Below are 20,039 nucleotides of genomic sequence, written 5' to 3'. Positions count from 1 at the left end.
TACAAGATAATTTGGTTTTCATGGACTGGAACATAATTTGGTTTTAGTGCCGGTTAGCGAGTTTCTAAAGCTGGTCAACTCAGTTGATAACACCAAATTATTCTTCAGTCGATGAAGCCTGGCCGAATGGGATGACTAGGATCTGCAAATTCCCTCATATACCATATATATTTCGCCCGATGCGTTGAACCAACGTTTTTCACTTCGATTCCGGGCCGATTGACTTTTAAATTTTCGGTTGTACTGAGTTATTACAAATTGATAAGCGAATAAACTGAATGCATGTTTTGTTTGTTTATCTCTGGACAGTGATGTTTAGATTTTGACCGAAGCCTTTTTCTGTGTTTGATTTAATTGATATTTGTTCAAACTCAAGTGCTGTCTCAAATTAAATTTATGAAAATTTTTCCAACTTTCGATAAATGCCGAAAACCGAAAAGTAAAGCCAACAAAACAGTAACATGCCAACAAGGGGGCAAACTACCCAAAGCCAGTTCTTTATAATCCAAACGGTATCTGGTATTTTCATCCAAGAGTCTTTTCGTATAAAGTCTTAGGCCCATTCGTCCTATATCGTCTTTTCGTCAACGTTATAACATTGTTTTAAATGAAGTTGTAACGCGATATATCTTATTAAATAGTGACAAAAATAAAGACTTGCCGTTTTCGCGCGAAAGAAATGAGACTATCAGGCTTGCTGTTAATCGTCTATTGGGCGTAATAGACAACTAAGAGTAACATCAACTGGTGACTGATTCATATCGTTGATGGCATCCAGACCGAAGCGAGTCAACCCACGGGACCACTCTATCAGTGGGATTCAAAGCTTTCGCATGCTTTTCGCAGTGCAAGATGGCGCTCAAACCCTGAAATCGCGCGGCATCCAGAAAGAAGCGACAGAATAGCATGCGTTCTACTATCGTCTAACGCAATAAACGGACAAGACTGCCATAAATATCAAGCGTGTCAAATAGGAGTAACAAAGCAAACTTGAACTGTTTTCCCGAGAACTGCAACCAACATTTCTGCTCTCTGGCTCATTCGTCTGCACTTTGTAGGGGCTTACAAGTTAAACAAGTTCTTCACATCTTCCTCTTCTTACCATATAAAACAGACAAGATATCCGAAAACAAATGATCAAATGCCGCGATGATCGTTTTATTAACTACAAAGACGGCGTACACTTGAAGAAAAAAAATATAACGTACAAAATTTTATTTTTAACATACAAATATTTAACAGTTCCATCTGTCTTAAATTCTATATACAATTGTAAAATATATTTTTAACGAATATTGTTTTGGAGTAATAAAAATAGACTGCTTCCTTTGATGCAACCTATTGGACAAAACGTACATTTTGAACGGTCGTAAATTTAACTTTTGATGCGCAATTTTGTTCCATCTGCTCCTCGGAATTGAAAAGTACTTGCTATATCTTGCTATACACTTCCGAACTTACCAATCAGCGCGCGCGAAAAGCACTATTCATTTGTGTGGTACTGTGTTTACTAATGACCATTGTAAAATTCTGAACATTAGACCGCATTTCGTGATCTTGTAAAAAAACCACACACAAAAAAAACCAAACTGTATCGTGAGACAAAGAACACCAATTCCAACATTTTACAAATAAACCAAACGAAAAAAATCACCAAAATTTAAACACAAGAATATATTCAATGAATTATGACAATGCAAATTACATTCGAACAGTCCAGTTTAGTTCATATGAACTGTAACCTTAATTTTATGAGTTTTTTTTCGCAGAATTTCTGTTTAAACACTAATACTGATAAATAATTGGCTCCTATGAAACGGTTAGTCACCACTCTTAAATCCAAATCTAGTTCTTTGATGACTGAGATGCCGATTCATGACTGGCAAGTTTCTAGACAGTGTCAAAATAGCATTGTCTAACACACCTTGAAACATTAAAAGACACCTTTTCTCCGGAAGGGATCAGTTCGACAAATTACAAAAATAATTCCATTGTTTTCTCACCTACAAAGTAGATTCTAACACTCGATTCTTCCATCTTAAGTTAGAAAAATTACGATACGAAATTTTATTTCTTCATAGAAAAAATGTAAGAATGTTCAAAAAATTAATCCTCCAACATTTGTCCTGAAAAGATATCAGAATATTTGAGAGATTTCAAGTGGGTTTAACATGCAGTTACCTTAGCGTACCATTGGTTTCCTTAAACGCTCGAGTTTAGCTCACAGGTGGGTCCAACGGTTCTTTGCGCGCCACTAAATAAATATTACCAACATTTTTCATTTTATTGTAGTTTGTTTAACTAGCAGGCGAACAAACTTGTTTACGAGCTGCCAGTGAACGAGGACGTTCTCTCTTAAGAGGTTGGAGACTGCGCCCCCGAGCTGCTAAATCTTGGTCTCCCTGTTTTAGGTGGCACTGCTGGGGCCTCAGTGGAGGTTCTCCGCCTGCCGTTACTGATAGACATGCTGAGCCTTTCTTTAAACACCACTTCTGGGGGAGGAGGAGGGAGCTCCACGTCTGCATCTTCCTGAACGTCTGATGTAGGAGGTGGTGGAGGCATTTCTTCCATGGAGGTGGAGAGAAGCCGTGAAGGTGGTGGAAGGAGCGAGTCGCCGAAAAATTCCTGGTCTGATGCGCTAGAAGCGGGTAGAGGCATTCCAGCCTGGTCTGAAACATTTACAGGTGACCGTGGAAACACCTCGTGGTCCGAAGCGCTCGATGAGGTTCGTCGGAACACGATGTTGTCTGAACTTACAGACGAGGTACTGGGTGTCGCTGATTTTGGAGGGACAGGAGGGGGAGGTGGAGAGGTACTTCCGCGCGTGTTCACAGAGTGACACACTCCTACGTCATTGCTAAGTTCTTGGGTGACTCCACGATTTGCCAAGGGTGGGGATGGTGGTGGTGGAGGCGGCGATACACTGCGAGTCCTCTTCGGTTGTTTGAACGAGCTCCTGCCCCTTGGGCTGAGTTCACCACCATTCTGCGCATGTTGTCTGTCCTCGTTCTGGTCTTTCTGTGGCTGTGCAGTTTCCCCCCCTTCTATTTTCTTAGAAAATGACTTCCGAGGTAAAGGCGGTGGATCTAACACCAAATCGTGCTCAGGAACAACAGCTTCTACCGGCTCAGCATCATGAGTCTGACCCATCTCCTCCTGTTCTTCCTCCAGAGGATGCAAGCTGACGTTGTCTATTGTGAAAGGCTTTGGGTCCAGAGTATTAGGCGTAGCAGCTCCCGCACTGTGTGTCGAAGGTGGATCGGGCGAGATGGGTTCCGAAATATTCTGTCGAAACACAAACACAAAACTTGCTTTAGGAGTGAAAGAAAATTGCGGCTTTTGGATTGCGAGATAGGAGAACGGATCTACCATTACATCACTGATACAGAACAGACGTCAAGAAATAATAATAATAATAATAATAATAATAATAATTATAATTAACAATTTTTTTTATTTTAAAAAATTAAAGAACCTTTATTTACCATAATCACTAAAAATTTACAAAAATCATGTTAAAAGGCTTAAAATGTCTGATAAAAATCTAAGAAAAGCTATTGGATACACGCTTGGGTTAGTAACTATGATGACAACAACAATAATAATCATAATAATTCGGTTCTCTAGGATGAGACTCGTATCAGACCTAAACTAACTTTGATAACAAAAACGACCTAAATACAAAAATCGAGAAAGGAATTACTAGTTCGTATTGAAAGAATTTCAGAAAACGTGCATCGAAATTATCCTTATAAAAGTAAATTACATAAAAAAAATATATGAGAAGGGAAATGACACTTACTCAGCCTCTAAAAAAACTGTAAAAACAAATTTTAATAACGTCTAGCCTATATTTGCCATAGCATTGTCAATTAAAAAATCTGTATCGAATGTCTCAAACGTTCTTCTCTTCTTTCTTGTACTTCTTAAGCATGAGAAGGCGCATCGTAAGAGCGCAAATGATAATAATTACATTTATATAGCGCAAACCTGTATATGGATATATTCAGTTGCGCTTCACAATATTGTCCAAGTAAAACTACGTTGAAACAACTAAAAACATAAAAGACTATTAAATACTACAAATCCATATACAATCAAAGGAAGCAATAGCCTGGTCATTAAAATAGTTAAAAGATAAGACATAAAAAAAAAAAAAAACTATACCTTAGAGTCATACTCGTTCCCTTTCTTCCAGGCATCCGAAAACAAATTTCCAATCTTCTTCGAAGGCTTCTTAGGTTCAATTTTACTCCTGTTGACGGAGAAGCTCATGCTACCTGTAAGGTCAGAATAAAATACTGAGTGTTATGTATTTCAAAATAAATTAATATGAATTGATATTAGCACGCCGTGCAGATCTCTGAGAGTGCGGCGGTTTTTCTATGATTTTCTTGGATTTCGTCGAAAAGGATGGACCGCTCGTAAAGGCAAGAAGGGTCAAGAGGAAGTCGCAAGAGAAATACCACCTTTTTCACTCTCTTTCATTTTCCCTGCCAGAGCCTGCCAAGAAGGTTATTCTACTTACCACTGGGGTGGATTGAGGATGTGCCGATTGAATCTTTGATTCTCTGAGACTGGACCTTTGCTTTCATCGACTGATAATCCTTGGGTGGTTCAGTTTGCAACTGTGATGACGTACAAAATTAATTCAGTCCATTTAGCAGATTAACTAATTCATTCATTCCATGCCCCACCAAATAAACATACTGCGTTGAACCACCTAAAATCGGCTTCTCCAGGTCCTTTCTTTGTCAATGACAGGAGCAGAAAACAATTAGGCCCACGGTCAATATTTGTAGTTACCGTTTCAATTGCAATATTGTTCAAAAGAATTCGCGACATGAATACCGGTATCAGGAAAGTCACGCTATCTCTGGATATGTCCGCTTTCTTTCACTTGATATTCGCTGACAGGATTTGTCTTAAAGCACACAGGAAACTCCTAAATAATAACAACAATCCCTGAACACTAACCTCAAGTTTGCCATCTGCTTGGTCTGAAATTTGCCCTGCAGTGAAGCTTGATGACCTAGCGAACTTGTTCCTTTCCAATGTGAACGCAAGCTTATCCATCTCGTCCTGTGTGTCAGTATAATCTACCAACATCTTGTAACCGAACTGCAGGAAACAAGGTCACATCAAAATGTCGTCTTTTTCCCGCCATTGATTTTTATCTAGGGTAGGGAGGGGAGGGAGGGGACACACACAACGCTTTCCCAATGCATGACACCCCGTGGTAATACAGAGCTGTGGACCTGTTTATGCTGTATATCTGGACTGATAAAATAACCAACTATTTAACGCGTAAAAATATTGTGCCCAAAAAGAAATGAAAAAAGTCCTTGGCTTCTTTGTTTTCCAGCTTACGTTTACGGAACAGCCAAGAAGTGCTCTCATCTTACAAACATTTTCCTATAATCCTGACATGAATCTCGCAGAAGATTAGCAAAAAGCCTCTTGTTCAAGGATAATCCACAAAGCCGTGCAAACGACAATTTTGAAAAGTAATCTGGGTATCCGGTAATCAATGGATTGTAATAGGTCATAATAATAAATACATTCAAACCGCTATACTTCGTCCTAACACTGACGTTTTCTCAGATTTCCCTGACAAATTCAAATCGGGGTTGTCGAATACACTTTCACGGTTTATTTTCCCACAGGCTTCCTCGAAACAGCTGTACCTTCCCACACTGGTGTACAGACAGTAGGCGCGCAAAAAGCAGCCCTTTCCCTTACAAACGCCCATTTCCTCTCGCTCGCTCTCTTCGCCCGTTCGTTTCCACAGAGATAACCTGAATCAGACTAAACACTTCAGCTCAACTCACCTTGGCCAGCCTGATGCCCACCATCCAGCGTTGCATTGTTTTAAGATCTTCTGCGCAAAAACACCGAACAGCTTTCGACTCCAGATCATGGTACTGAGGATGCTGAAAAAAAAAAACCAGTTACAGTCATGTCTTGAAATGTCTTAAAAACGTCCTTTACGGAGTTGCACATTGAACAAACTCTCTTTAGGACAACTTTTTTTGTGTATTCCATACTCATGATCAGTCATTTACTTGAAATATATGTATTCCACAATCTTACACATGTGATCACACCGTTTTCATAACCAAAGAACCTGTTTTGGGATTAACTACAAGTTGTTGTTTTCAAAATTTCACTCCAATACACCACTAATAACACCAATGTCAAAACCTAGGATTGTTGCCAAGTACAAAGATTCACTTTAATCTTATTTTGTAGAGCGCATTTCAACTGAGTGTCGTAAAATAAAAACCGAAGTAATCACAACGGCCAAACACAACAAAGAGGCCGAAATGTCCCGGGAGGCCAATCAGAACTCAAAGTAAAAACAAGCCAACGGCTTCAAAGTGCAGGAGAACTTTTGTATCTGATTGGCTTATTGAGACTGGCGCAAATTTTCTGGACCAATTGCTGAGCGAAGTAATGCAAAACCAGTGTAATCTCAAATTACTTTCGTCACCCGATTGAAATTGCCCTATCAAATAATCTACAAAACGATGTTTTCTTGTATTTCCTATAACGAAAGAGCTCATGAGAAGTTCTTCACTGAGCCAAGCTTCGCGATAAATCCTCAAACCTACCTTTAAAACGAAGCAGTGTTCTGTGGGCGCCTTCAGCTTTTTCTTGAATCCAATACCATTATAGATTGAAACATGTTCAAACTTCATCAAGCATACAATGTCACGTGACGACTACAAACAAAAAAAAATGTTTTGTTGGTAATATCGTATGTAACGTGTGAACGCTTTCTTTCGTTTTATCACTGAGGAGTGAAAAAAAAAAAAAAAAAAAAAAAAACCAAACAAACAATCAATAAAGCAGTACAGAGGCCTGGGTTAACAAGACTTAAAAAAATTTTGCAATAACCAAGCCCCATCAAATATAGACACACCAGAAAAAGAAAGACAAACAGATGAAAAGGAGGCATAACTCTGAAAGGATTGATTACATCAATTTATCAGTTAAAATGGTAAAAGCCATTGGAACAGAAGCACGTTCACGTGTATGTAACTATTGTTCACAAGCAAGATCCTCTTTGGGGGATTATCGTAAATAATAGGTAAATACAATAAATGGATTAATAGGGCAGCAGACAGCTGGCGAGCAAAAGAAACTTATGGGACAGAAATATCAAATATACTTAGCCTGCTCCCTTCTGCATTCAATGAAGTTTTTCTTTCCATTTTCTATTGTTTTTTCCTCTCTCTGTACCTCTGTATAGGAACATTTCAGGAATGTAGGAGACGTAATCTTAAGTAATTCAGGAGGAGCCAGCTTAGGCGTTATTGAAAGGATTTAGTGTTACCGAGAACCTTGATAGCGGATTTCCTAAGAATACCCATAATCACCTTAGTTTTTCCCTTTGGTGTATAGTAGATTCCAGATGCTCTGAGCACAAAATAATGCTTTTTCCAAGACTTTTTCCCTTCCTTAAGGTACAAAATACCATCAAGTTCTGGTAGTCTCATGGCATCCTTTTGAAAGAATTCCTGTCAAAAAAGAAAAGGGACACCATTATCAGAAGTGACATCATTTCGGCTTATAAGTTTATTAGGTCTTCCAAAACAATTACTTCCACTGAACACCACCTGCAAATAAAAATTATATGCACAACCCCTCATTGTGTCAATTCTGATTCGATAATTTCCAAACTCTAGGTTGGTGTATTTCATTACAACAGCATAATCATTAATATCCTGACATCCATATCCACATTCTCTATACTGTTTGTGTATTTCCCCAGGTGCTGACGAGAAGAATTGTGTTTACAAATCAAGAACTTGTTTAGTTGTTGAACATTATCTCAGGGCTGATATTGTTGGAAGAAATTACAAGCTACCTATAGTCATTCTTTGGAGTCAGAGGGTCAAAGTAAAACCAACCTAAACAAGAGCAGTATGTCTAACATCTCAAACAATGTTCTGAGAAAGGATTTCTAACATTTTCAAATAATCAAAACAGCCAGTCCAATCATCATTAAATATATCTTATTAACCAAGCGTGAGGGCCGTACTGGGAGAATATTGGCCTGAGGTCTTGACAGTACGGACCGAGCGCAGCGAGGTCCATACAAAAAAGACCGAGGGCTGATATTCTTCCAGTACAGTCCCGAGCAAGCTTGGTTAATAAGAGATTTATTATACAACTGAGGTTCAATGGGACACAAGTGCGGTATCATTCGGGACCATTCAGGACAGTGCCCGGTCCAATACTGAGAGAATATTGACCGGCAATAGAGCATTTTGATTGGTTGATTTTAGTTATTGGCCCTCTGACTGCCCGAGTCATGTAATAAACAATAATTATCAAATGACTGATCACCTGCAATAAGATATCTTTACTTTTCTCTGCTAACTGTGCGGCACCTGCTGATGTATCGCTTGTCAGAAGAAATTTCTGCAACAGATTAATTTCATTGAGTAAATAAACTTCAACAGAAGATACATTCAAATCAGTACACAGCTGTACTCTGTGGCAGATCAAGAGAACGGTTAGGTCCTCATTCAAGTTTATAATGTAATTTTGACCTGAAAGCAGCAGAGAATATCAAAGACTGAGGAACCATTTGAGCCCTAAACAAACTGAAATTTCTTAAAAGTCATTTTGACATACCTGTGGATTTCTAAAAAGTGCATATTTTTCTCTTCTGTTGTTAATCACTAGTTTATTCTCTGAATCCCACGGCCAGGACGAAACTACATCCACTACTGATTCATGATCTTCCAGAAGTCGCTCTGAAGAATGCAAATAAATCAAAACAACACACATGAAAACAATACTTACATATGTATCACACTCTGACTTCAGACAACTGTCAGTTCCTTTGCTACCATGCAATTTGCATCAGTGTATTCAAGATAATCAAACAAGAATAGCTGGAAAAGATTCTGCATAGCCATACTGACCTAAAAAGAGCTCAGGAATTCTTTCAATCAGAACCCAGTTGGGATCAGGTTCTGTGTCATTCTTACGCATCATCTTCTTGCACACTTCCCATGCCGTCCAAGTCTGATCAATGGCCACAGTTTTTGATGTTGGATCCTCATCATTGTACACTTTGACTACTAACTTTTTCACTCTAGCTGCCCTGAGTTTCTCCAGAGCTATCCTTATTTTCTCTGCTTTGATCCTTTCATGCTGTTCTTCCTGTAATTATTGATAAAATCACTGCATCATTTCAACCTAGTCTTTGAAATAATTTCCAACTGACAAAGTATTTCAAGATAACATTCACTGTGTTTCATGGTTAACCCTATACATCCTCACATAAACACACGAAAGTACTTTCTCCATACATATATCTTATTAACCAAGCAAGAGGGCCATACTGGGAGAATATCGGCCCGAGGTCTTGACAGTATGGACCTCGCTGCGCTCGGTCCGTACAAAAAAGACCGAGGGCCGATATTCTTCCAGTACGGTCCCGAGCAAGCTTGGTTAATAAGAGATTTATTATACGACTGAAGTTCAAAGGGACACAAATGCGGTATCATTCGGGACCATTCGGGACAGTGCCCGGTCCAATACTTAGAGAATATTGGACCGGCAATAGAGCATTTTGATTGGTTGATTTTAGTTATTGGCCCTCTGACTGCCCGATTCGTGTAATAATGTTCCTTATTCATTTCCTTTATTACTGAGAAGGAGACTGTTCTGAGATATTTCAATGACTTAAAAAGGGAACACAACATCACGACCAACTTCCACTACTCACAGGGGTAAGTTCTCTTGTCTCCTCTTGAACACTTTCCAGACGGCTGCGTACATCAGCTGACACCTAGAAATGTTCAAGTCAACAGCAACACACCTAGTAAGCCCATGTTCCAAGTAAAAATCAAATAACTTAGCATCATAATTACTAAGGTACATTCCAAAGGACTTAAAGAGAGTGTTTAAAAATACCAAGTAACTTTCACAGTCTTTTTGAGAATTGTGCAAAATATTTAATTCAGCTATTGCCTCATGTGAAAACTACCTTCAAGTAAAAGGTCAGCTAAAGTATGTGTAAAATAATATAATTTATTTATCATGATAGCAATATTAAAACAACACAGAAGCCCTTTCTCAACTTTGGTGATGACTTAAGAGTATGTAGATACTAATTCACAATTATGTTTTACTCAAGATTTTACAAGTCGATTTAAGTCAAATATTTTGGTGGCCAAATGCTAGTTTCAAGTTAGCTCCAAATCCTATTTCAATCTATTTAATGATACTTAATCTAACTAATGAAGGCATATTTAGCAAGATACTGTACAGTACTTTTATTAGAATCTTTATTCAAAATAACCTCATAAATTCATAGGGAATGTAGCAAGGATTTTCATTTTTTAACTACAGTTATCTCTGTATAGCCTGGCTGTCAGTGAATGCTTGCTAAGATAAATTATATTATAGTGCCATGTTCATACAAAAAAAAAAAACAACAGAAAAACGTGCACTGTTTGTTATGTGACTGTTAAAGAACTCCCGGAAGAGCCTGTGGTGCTGAATCACAGCAAGACACCTCAGAAAATGTGCCTCACAACATGAAAACCAAAACAGTCAGTAGAAAGAAATACTGAATACATCTTTTGAGCAAATATTATTTTTCCCTTCATATCAGTAAGAAAATTTTCACACCTTGTGGATAGGAATATTTGAGATCTATAATACCAACAGAATCATTTGACAATACTTGTTCAGATGAGAAGCGACTTGTACAAATTAATAGCTGAGGCAGGCATGAATACAATTACCAGAACAATCAAAGTTGAAATTCTTCCAGGAAAGTGAAATAGAGCCCCACAAACACATCATCTGTGTAACATTATCCTGAAGCTCGGTTAACAAAGCAGCAAATTCTAAAACTTGCTCAAACATCATTAGGATGCTAGCAAATATTTATTAGGAGTTAACTTACTGAGAAAAGCCATCATATGTAATTTATTGCATTGTTAATAAACATTAGTGAGCCATAATTGTTGTTCAGTCACCAGATTAGACAGATGACAATACTTGTGTCTGTTGCCAAAAGAGTGAAAAATTCACAACATACCTTCATTCTGGGTGAGATCGGTGAGTTAATCTTAGGGCTAGAAATTGTCTCTGAAAACATGGAATCTGTTTCACTGGAAGAAGTCATGTCCCTTTCCATAACACACAGATCTTCTAGAAGGGCATCCAAGTCGACTTCACCACTTCCTGTGGGCATAGAGATTTTTGTATCAGTGTTTTAAACTGACACTTATTAATTACTAACAGCATAATAAAAAGAATATTCTTTTCATCATTTTAAGTCAATCATTTGATCAAAATCTTACTAGTATCTGACTGCCTGAGGGATCCTAAGAAAACATGTCAAAGAGAGGAAATTTCAAGAACTGACCACATCAAAGAAAATGCATCATGTGTAGCTTTTGCAGGCTCCAGAAGGACTGAATTAACTATAAGTAGGTTTACAGCTAAAACGTGGCTAAGCTAAATGATCAACACGAAACCTGATGCCATAAAGTATCTTATGTCAAACCCCAAGGGTCAGACTTTGATTGAAGTTGTACATGCAATTACCAATACATGTACACTGCTTGAATGGGCTGTTTTCCCATCACATAGAATATTTCCTGAGGGAAATGTATCTCATGACTTTCTGTTTTAAGAGAAGGAATGGTTGAGAGTAAACATGTACAATGTTTCTGGCTAGAACAACAGTTAAAGTACCGATCAGTTTATGTTTCAAGCTGAGAAAACAAACTGTAGGTGACCTAGAAATCTGATGCTTACAGGACAAAGTGCAAATTACATCACTCTGTCACTCTTACCAGCAAAAATTTTAAAAAAATAACAAATAATTTCTCATATCTGAAAGAATCCACACCAAAACCACAAATAATTCTGGAATGACTACATGGTAAACAGAAGAAGTTTTTTTCCATTTTCTGACTTGAAAGTATCCTTGCCTTTTTTGATAAACATAATAAGATAGTTCCTGTCTTGCACAGATAACGTGTCAATTAGCCCGTCTGGGAGGGTTTGGATAAAACCTACATTTTGTGATTCTCAAAATATGTTTCCAGTCAAAAATGTTTGTTAATAATAAATACAAAAGGTAATTTCATGAAAACAGAGGAACACACAAGAGATCCAGAATACTACACTGCCAGTAGTAGAGCAGGATGTCCAAAAAAAACAAGCTGATACAACTACACAAGTACGTCATGCTGATACTACTAGTTCCTGGGGAAGTACTTGATAATGTAGGATGATAGCAAGGTACAGCACATACAGCATAGCTGAATGTGTAATTCAGTCTTAGATAACGGACTACTATTATAATTATATCCTCATATGCTCATGCATAAAAGAAACAAGAAGTAAACATTATTTAAACACAAGTTTTAGACATTAAGAAGGTCCAAACAAGGTATGCTGGCAAATACAACATATTGCAAAAATTACAAGAGATAAGCCATGTTAATTAATTAGCACAGCAGGCTTTCTTATCTGCTTGATTATAAAGAAGGCCATGTTAATTTGTTACTTAATCTTCCACAAGTGTTTACTTGAATTTTTAGGAATTCACTTTGCACCACACACATTCTGTTGAACTTATATCTAGCATACTGAGAGTGAGGCGATATCCAGCCACTATCTGTGCATGTACTGCACTGGAATAATTTTATCAATTTAACTTCATGATGATACCAGCTTTTTAAAGCTAAATAACTTAGAGCCAAATGAAAGTGGAATGCAATGGTCTTTCTGACTAGCTGCCAATGAGTCAATTCAGATGTGACAAGTATTTTTTATTATCAGATAAATTTATCTGCAAGGATCATCCTGACACTAATGAAATGAAAGGTATTTAAAACAGTCAAGGAAAGAAAATCATCCCTCTGAAAGTTGAGTGACAAGTAAATAATTGATTGTGGTTTTAGGTGCTGCACAGCTTAATGTACAGGGCATTTAACTGAAATAACCACTGTTTACCTTCATTTTTAAAATATCAGAATTAACATTCAATAAATATTTAATACATGCAGTAGGAATAATTGCTACATTCTCCAAATATGGTCACACACGCACATTTGTTCTGATGAAAGAGAGTTCATCTTGGATCATGTGGCACACCATATCAAAGCTGGACAGGCATAAAGGTTTGGGATTGTATTGCGTTACATCGTTTGGAGAGCAAATTACAGATTTAGTAGCTGTAATCTCCTCTAAAAACACTGTCACACAACAAGCACCCATAAATTTGGTGTACACACTATTCAGAAGAAAGCTGCATGATATTGGTCCATACTTGTTGAAATAAAACCCCCAAGGTATGGTAGGTAAATTGTTGGTACATGATATTCTTTATAAAGAGACACAGAAAGCCAAGGTCAGACAATGGACTCTTTTATTAGTTTAACTGATCTAATCTTCCTTTAAATATCAGCAGGAAATTTTTCTCCTGTAAAAGTGCAATGTGTTTCACTGGCATGAGGATTAACTGGGTCAGCTGGCAAGAGCTAACTTGAGACTGGAGTTTTTGATCCACAATCACAAAAGTTGGAAGGAACTAATACGCAGTTTAAAGTCCAATCATCAATACTGTTTTGATTATTGTTACATTATTTCTCACTAGCAGAGATGAGGACTGAAACAAAGTAGTATGTCCCAGATCAACAGTCAGTAAATGTGGAAGTCAGGCAGCCAAGATCAGAATGACCAGATATACAAATACACGATGAAGTGCAAACAACATTTGCAATCAACCAAGAAACCCAATCATGGCATCTAGACCCTGAATGTTTCTCCAGTTGGAAAAAGCTTAAAAGAGTTTATGTGTGGGAAGATTGCAGAGTCTTTGAGAAAGAACGTGGAGAATTAAAGCCAAGTGAGACCAGAGAAGCAAAAGTTCACATTTATTAGAAATGTGCCACATGAAGTCTTTTCTGAAGAGCATTCACTCCTTTTTACCAAAAGAAGGTATGTCAAACAACTGCTACACTACCAAAACTTTCGTGCATGCTATGCTGATTTTAAGTACATATTGAGCATAATGCTTGAAACAAAATTAATCTTTAGTAAGTAGATGTAGGTTTAGACAAGTGTGATCATTAGTATCTTTGATTGATATACCTAAGTACAATTTTTTTTTATATTAACATGTTTTTCTGTAGCATTTCACTCAACCTAACAAATGCATGTTACTATTATAATCATAGTAACTGCAATACTTAATCAATATTCACAGCCTGTATACAATTAAACTGTTGCAACACATTCATTATTAATATTAATTTTTAAACTCACCCTCCATAGCACTTATGGAAAATCTGAACTGGTCCTGAGTAAAACAAAGGAGAAAAATATTGTTTGGTTAATTGTGACCAAATTCACTCAGGAAATTAATGATGTAAGATAACTTTTCTTTTTCAAGGACTTACAAAAAGGCTGCCAAAAAAGATAACAAAAATACAGGGAATCAATAAAAATTGTCTGGAACTGAAAAGTCCCTAAGGATTGAGAAAATTAAACCCAACCATAAATGACTAAATGGGGGTTGATAAAAGTTGCTGAATGGAGACATTGGTCGCATGTACAATGTTAGCATAATTATAAGTGCACTTTGGCAGTACAGGTTGAACTGTATGCCAAAAATTACTGTAAGTAGCATATGAATCATTCAGCTCCACTGTCAACATGATTTGTAATATGTAAAATAATAGTTTTATTTAAAGTTATAACACTTGTTGTGGTCTTTACTACAATGAAAAAATATAGCAAATTGAAATGAACTCTCACTTTAATCACTTTTGCTAAAATTCACCTATGTCTAACTAATAGAAAAATTATTCTCTTGACTAGTGAACAAGTTTTTTTGTCTGCCTTAAAGTGTTACAGCTTGATCTCTCAGTCAATGGCGTGTAACTCTTACCAGGGGTTGTGAGGGTGGCACATATGGCAGTATGCCTGGGCTCTGTTCATCTTCTGTTGGAAACTGAGATCTTTGTTCAAGTTCCTGCAAAGAAAAGTGAGTGTAAAAAAAAAAAAGAGTCATGGACATGTTCACTGTACAGTACACAGTTGTTTCAAGAAAAGTTGTCAGGAGAAAAGGACAAAAGTGCATTTAATAATCTTGACTTAATTAATAATTTGGATATATCAACAAAGTTGAAATGGTAAATTGGCCACCGTAATGATTACAAAAGCTGACGCTTCAAGTGTTAGCTCTTCATTGGAGCGAATAGAGGAATTGTGGGTTGTGTGTGCTTTTAAAGGCAGAAAATGGAGCTACGCTATTAGTGGGAACATGGCAACAAGAAAAACACAAATAATTTTTTTTTGTTGCCATGTTCCCACCAATAACGTAGCTCCATTTTCTGTCTTTAAAAGCACAAACAACCCACAATTCCTCTATTCACTCCAACAAAGGGCTAACGCTCAAAACATCAGCTTTTGTAATCGTTACAGTGGCCAATTTACCATTTCAACTTTGTTGATAAATCCAAGTTATTTCATTACCCCCACCGACGCAGCTCCAAACAGTTTCTTTAGAAACTATCAGCCTTGACTTATTCAAGGTAATCTGGGTATCTACTAATAGTGATCAATCAATTTCAGTTAGTCAAACAAAATTAATATATCAAGTCATCAAACCCACCATGCTTTAAGTCCTGACTGTGACATTAATTTTCTTAAAACAATTTTCTGTGGTTGTCCTGCATGCACCCATGTACTGTAACCTACTTACACGTATCTTGAAACAGAGTTTTTGAAATTTTCAACAATCAGTGATCATACAATAAAATGCTTGTTGACTGAGTTTAGTCAGGCAGGACTGGATAATTTTTGGCTCTAGATCAGGACAAACAAACCATGCTATGCTCGGTCAATAGTGTCATGATTGCAAGCCAAATATTTTACTGTCCGGCCCTTCGACTCAGTCAAAAAAACACACACTTGTAAATAATATTGTCTATTAGGGAAATATTAAAGAAATTTTTTTTTAATTTTTTATACTAGTCTATTACTATCTTCCACAATCATAATTACGTTTACAATAAGAATATTCACAATTAACTGTATAACTGCTATTAGTTAGAGAATGACTAATATGGTTAAATTGAAGAAATGCTCCTATCCCAAGGCTTGCAGTAACATGACAGTCTTACTAATGACTTGCTTCACCTTCCAGGTACAGGTATGAAAAATGTTAGTGTACTCAAAGTGTGACCCTGATCTGAAACTTACTGCATGCATATTTTTCACTTGACATCATTAATATGACAAAATTTAATAAGACAGGGAATTTACCTCTTGGAAAGTCTGCAACTCACTCAACATTTTATCAATATCATCATCATCTTCTTCCTCATCATCATCATCATCATCATCATCATCATCATCGATGCTGTCCTCTGATTTATTTTCCAGTAGGTCATTCTCACTGCTGGCTGGAGTCACTTCAGCACTTTGCTGATGATCACTTCCCTCCTCTTCCATTTCCATAACTGAACTTCTTGATCTGAAATAAACAGATAGTAGCATGCCTAAAGGTTTTTGCTTCTATTAATGCTGCAAAGATAATTAAAAAACAGGTGGATAGCTCAATTTATTTAGGCTGAGGTATCAAACCTTTACAAAAAGCATTTCCATGGCAAAAGAAACAAAAGACAGGTGCAAAATTAAAAGATTTGGGCAGCGATAGCTGGGACACTTTTCAAACGGTGGTGTTTTTTACAGCTGTCAGCTTTCATTTTGTTTTTCCTTTTATATCTAAAAGTGGTAAGACCAGAAGGGTTTAATTAAACAATAGTGAAAAATTATTCCTTGCGAGTATTTGCCTAAGAAGTAAAAACTGAAGGATTCTAAAGGTTTCACCATTATCCAAAAGTTTTATTAATAACTTACAGTCCTCTAGTTCACTGTTCCACCCAACCATAAATTGCAGCCCAGAGTTGATCCAAGATATTTGATTCAAACATCCCAATTAGCAACTGAGCCAATTTTGGCAAACAAGAATATTAAAGAAAATCATCTGTGGTCTTATGAAAATAAGAAGGTAGGGTTAAAGTGTAGACCAAATTAATTTTTCATCTAAAATTTTCTACCGAATGACAGTCACATGTGAGTATGCTGTCATAATAATGTCTAATTTATAACATTATAACGAACAACAATTCAGTCAATCAAGCAGTTAAGAAAACAATTTAATGTGGGGATGTTGGATACAATGGTAAATTAAAGTAAATCAACAAACTCACTTCAAAACAGAAACTATTTTAATCAACAAATTTCTTGATAAATTTCAGATGAATGAATGTTTACATAACAGCATCTTCGTGTTGAAAAATTAAGAGTTAATAGTTCACCAGTCAAAGAAACTTGTTCAAGCATGATGTGAAGCAAAACATAAATAATTTTTGTGGATGAAGATCAATTTTAGTCTCTTTATCACTCCTAAAACAAACATTTCTGCACTAGAATAATGATTTACATGTCTTCTCAAGACTGTGCTGAACAGCAAGCTTCGCTAAATTTTCACTTTCCATTAAAACTGAGAGCCAAAGTTCAACAATTTCCCACTGAGAGTAGTAATTCTTAAGAAATGATATGCCGTTAGTATAACTTTAAATTTACTCACTGGAATTTCGAATAGGATGATTGATCACGAGTTCTTGTACCGTCGTAATTATGCGGATTGCATAGGCGTGAAATGAATCAAACCACGCAAACAGAATTAAATTTGCACGATCCCCTATATTTAGTTTATGTTGCAAGGATATTGGAAAGTTTATACTTAATATGGGCAAGCCAAAATAAAAATAAACTTATTATTCATGAAGTTAATCGACCCTATCGTTACAAACTTCTCGCGAATTTCACGTGAGTTTAAAAAAATGGAACAAATTAACGCAATAGCGACGAATTCTCAGGCGGTGAAGAGTCTCGAAGAAGTTAACGGTTGAGCTTATTCGTTCAGTAATACTCACTGTGAATCATCGGTGTATGGAGCCATTGATCCCAACTAGGTACAAAATAACACCAATTTCGGAGCGAACTTTTAAGATTTCTTTCTCCCACCACAACTTAAATTAGCGTTTACTCACTGTCATTACGATTCGTTTAATCTTGGGCGAGAGCATTAAGAAATATAAGATTACGAAAATAGAATAACACATAACCTTAGCAGTACGGATGACCGGATACACGCCCCGTGCGTCAAACTTCGGTGGAATGTGCCAGAATATTACGTGTGAAGCTATGTTAGCACAGTATTATCAACAAAGGAGGGACAGATCTGTGACCATAGACGTAGAATGTACTGTAAAATTCCTCCCTTAAGAAGTGATGAATTCACGTCTCGTAAGCAGGGTCGAGAGTTTCAACTTGCGCTCTCAATCACTTGTTGCGCAACCGTGAGCGTGTCGTCAAAATATAGACTGGAACGAGTGGGCGTATGTTTGAAAAATTTAGATCGGATGGGACTGGAGGAATGAATGGAACGATACTCCGCGATTGCGCAAGCTTAGTCTGGGGGCATCCGACCAACTCGCCCACTCACCAACTCGCCAACGCCAACGCGGAGGACAACGAAGTCCGCCGAATTTTACCAGATATTCCTTGGCTTTTGTTTATTTTGTAACATCTTTGGTCGTTCAACGCTTGATGACGATTTCTTCGGATCGCTTCGAATGATATTCGGAATTAGCACGTGATCACGTCGTTTCCCGATGCTACTTACTTTTTGTTTTAAAGTAATACGTAAGACAATAAGAATCTGACAACCATTTCAAGATGGCGTGTGGAAAAAAAAGGTTTGCCTTACAGAAATGTCTAAAGAGGTGTGAACGGCGCATCATGAGAACCTAGAGTAAACTTTTTTTTTGTTTTTTGTTTTGAAGAGAGATAATTTTGGATACAATGAATATATGAAGTTCATGTATTTTGAACTGCGGTATTAGATACGTATGGTGCACGATCCTCGCAGTAGAGAGCGCTATTTATGCAATAGCGAAAATCAGACCTGAAAAAAAATCAGGCCTGTACGGGATTCGAACCACTGACCTCTGCGATACTAGTGCAGCGCTCTACCAATTGAGCTAACAGGCCAACTGAGAGCAGGCCGTTAAGTTGATTCGTAATAAACCCGTGATGATAAGTCAGATACAATGAATATATGAAGTTCATATATTTTGAACTGCGGTATTAGATACGTATGATGCACGATCCTCGCAGTAGAGAGCGCTATTTATGCAATAGCGAAAATCAGACCTGAAAAAAATCAGGCCTGTACGGGATTCGAACCACTGACCTCTGCGATGCTAGTACAGCACTCCACCAATTGAGCTAACAAGCCAACTGAGAGCAGGCCGTTAAGTTGATTCCTCTACTGAGGATTGTGCATCATACGTATCTAATACCGCAGTTCAAAATATATGAACTTCATATATTCATTGTATCTGATTTATCATCACGGGTTTATTACGAATCAACTTAACGGCCTGCTCTCAGTTGGCTTGTTAGCTCAATTGGTATCGCACTGGTATCGCAGAGGTCAGTGGTTCGAATCCCGTACAGGCCTGATTTTTTTCAGGTCTGATTTTCGCTATTGCATAAATAGCGCTCTCTACTGCGAGGATCGTGCATCATACGTAGAGATAATTTTACCGTTTGAATCAGGGAGTTATGCCCAGCAGATTCGAAAATATGATTTATCAGTTCTTGACACCGAAAAAAAACGTCTCAAAATAATTTCACAAGGGCGTCTCCGGCACGTAATTAAAATAAGACTTTTCCTTGCAGAAATATCGAAATCGGTTTGATCTACGCATTGTGGAAAGTTTAAAGAGAAATTTGATTTATTCGAAGAGAGCATTTTACCAATTCAATCATCGACAAATTCTCAAAAGAGCCGCTAAATTTGCGAGGTGAGCATGGTCCGAAAAATGATACCTTGAGTTCAGGGACAGTGACCCTTTGCTGGTATGATGGAACGGTGGAATATCCTGCAATGCAGAAAGCCTTGTTGC

At 37.3% G+C, this 20,039-nt stretch overlaps 1 protein-coding gene and 1 long non-coding RNA gene across 8 annotated transcripts; one reads left to right on the top strand and one right to left on the bottom strand.

The window, feature by feature from the left end:
* Nucleotides 1-1,122: 1,122 nt before the first annotated feature.
* On the bottom strand, nt 1,123-18,436 carry LOC111328517 (uncharacterized). 6 transcript variants are annotated; one of them, XM_022932970.2, is made up of 16 exons: nt 18,192-18,436; nt 16,321-16,531; nt 14,942-15,025; nt 14,317-14,350; nt 11,072-11,217; nt 9,749-9,811; nt 8,940-9,180; nt 8,647-8,768; nt 8,356-8,430; nt 7,383-7,523; nt 6,615-6,725; nt 5,832-5,933; nt 4,978-5,121; nt 4,529-4,628; nt 4,168-4,280; nt 1,123-3,285 (listed from the first exon to the last, which is right to left on the bottom strand). In XM_022932970.2, exons 2-16 carry the CDS (start codon nt 16,513-16,515, stop codon nt 2,356-2,358), a joined length of 2,601 nt encoding a protein of 866 aa, XP_022788705.2. In that variant the 5' UTR covers nt 16,516-16,531; nt 18,192-18,436; the 3' UTR covers nt 1,123-2,355. The 6 variants fall into 6 exon arrangements, with proteins under 6 accessions (XP_022788705.2, XP_022788703.2, XP_022788704.2 ...); XM_022932968.2 differs by lacking the exon at nt 18,192-18,436 and adding an exon at nt 18,000-18,180; XM_022932969.2 differs by lacking the exon at nt 18,192-18,436 and adding an exon at nt 16,918-18,174.
* LOC148718703 (uncharacterized) lies at nt 11,854-14,867 on the top strand. 2 transcript variants are annotated; one of them, XR_015994308.1, is made up of 2 exons: nt 11,854-13,340; nt 13,649-14,867. It is a non-coding gene; the product is annotated as an uncharacterized LOC148718703 (long non-coding RNA). The 2 variants fall into 2 exon arrangements; XR_015994307.1 differs by having other exon boundaries at nt 13,646-14,867.
* Nucleotides 18,437-20,039: the final 1,603 nt, after the last annotated feature.

Source organism: Stylophora pistillata, chromosome 12, assembly GCF_964205215.1.
Source record: "Stylophora pistillata chromosome 12, jaStyPist1.2, whole genome shotgun sequence".
NCBI classification, from domain to species: Eukaryota; Metazoa; Cnidaria; class Anthozoa; order Scleractinia; family Pocilloporidae; genus Stylophora; species Stylophora pistillata.
Note: the sequence above shows the minus strand (reverse complement) of the source record. Positions and strands in the feature narration are given on the sequence as shown.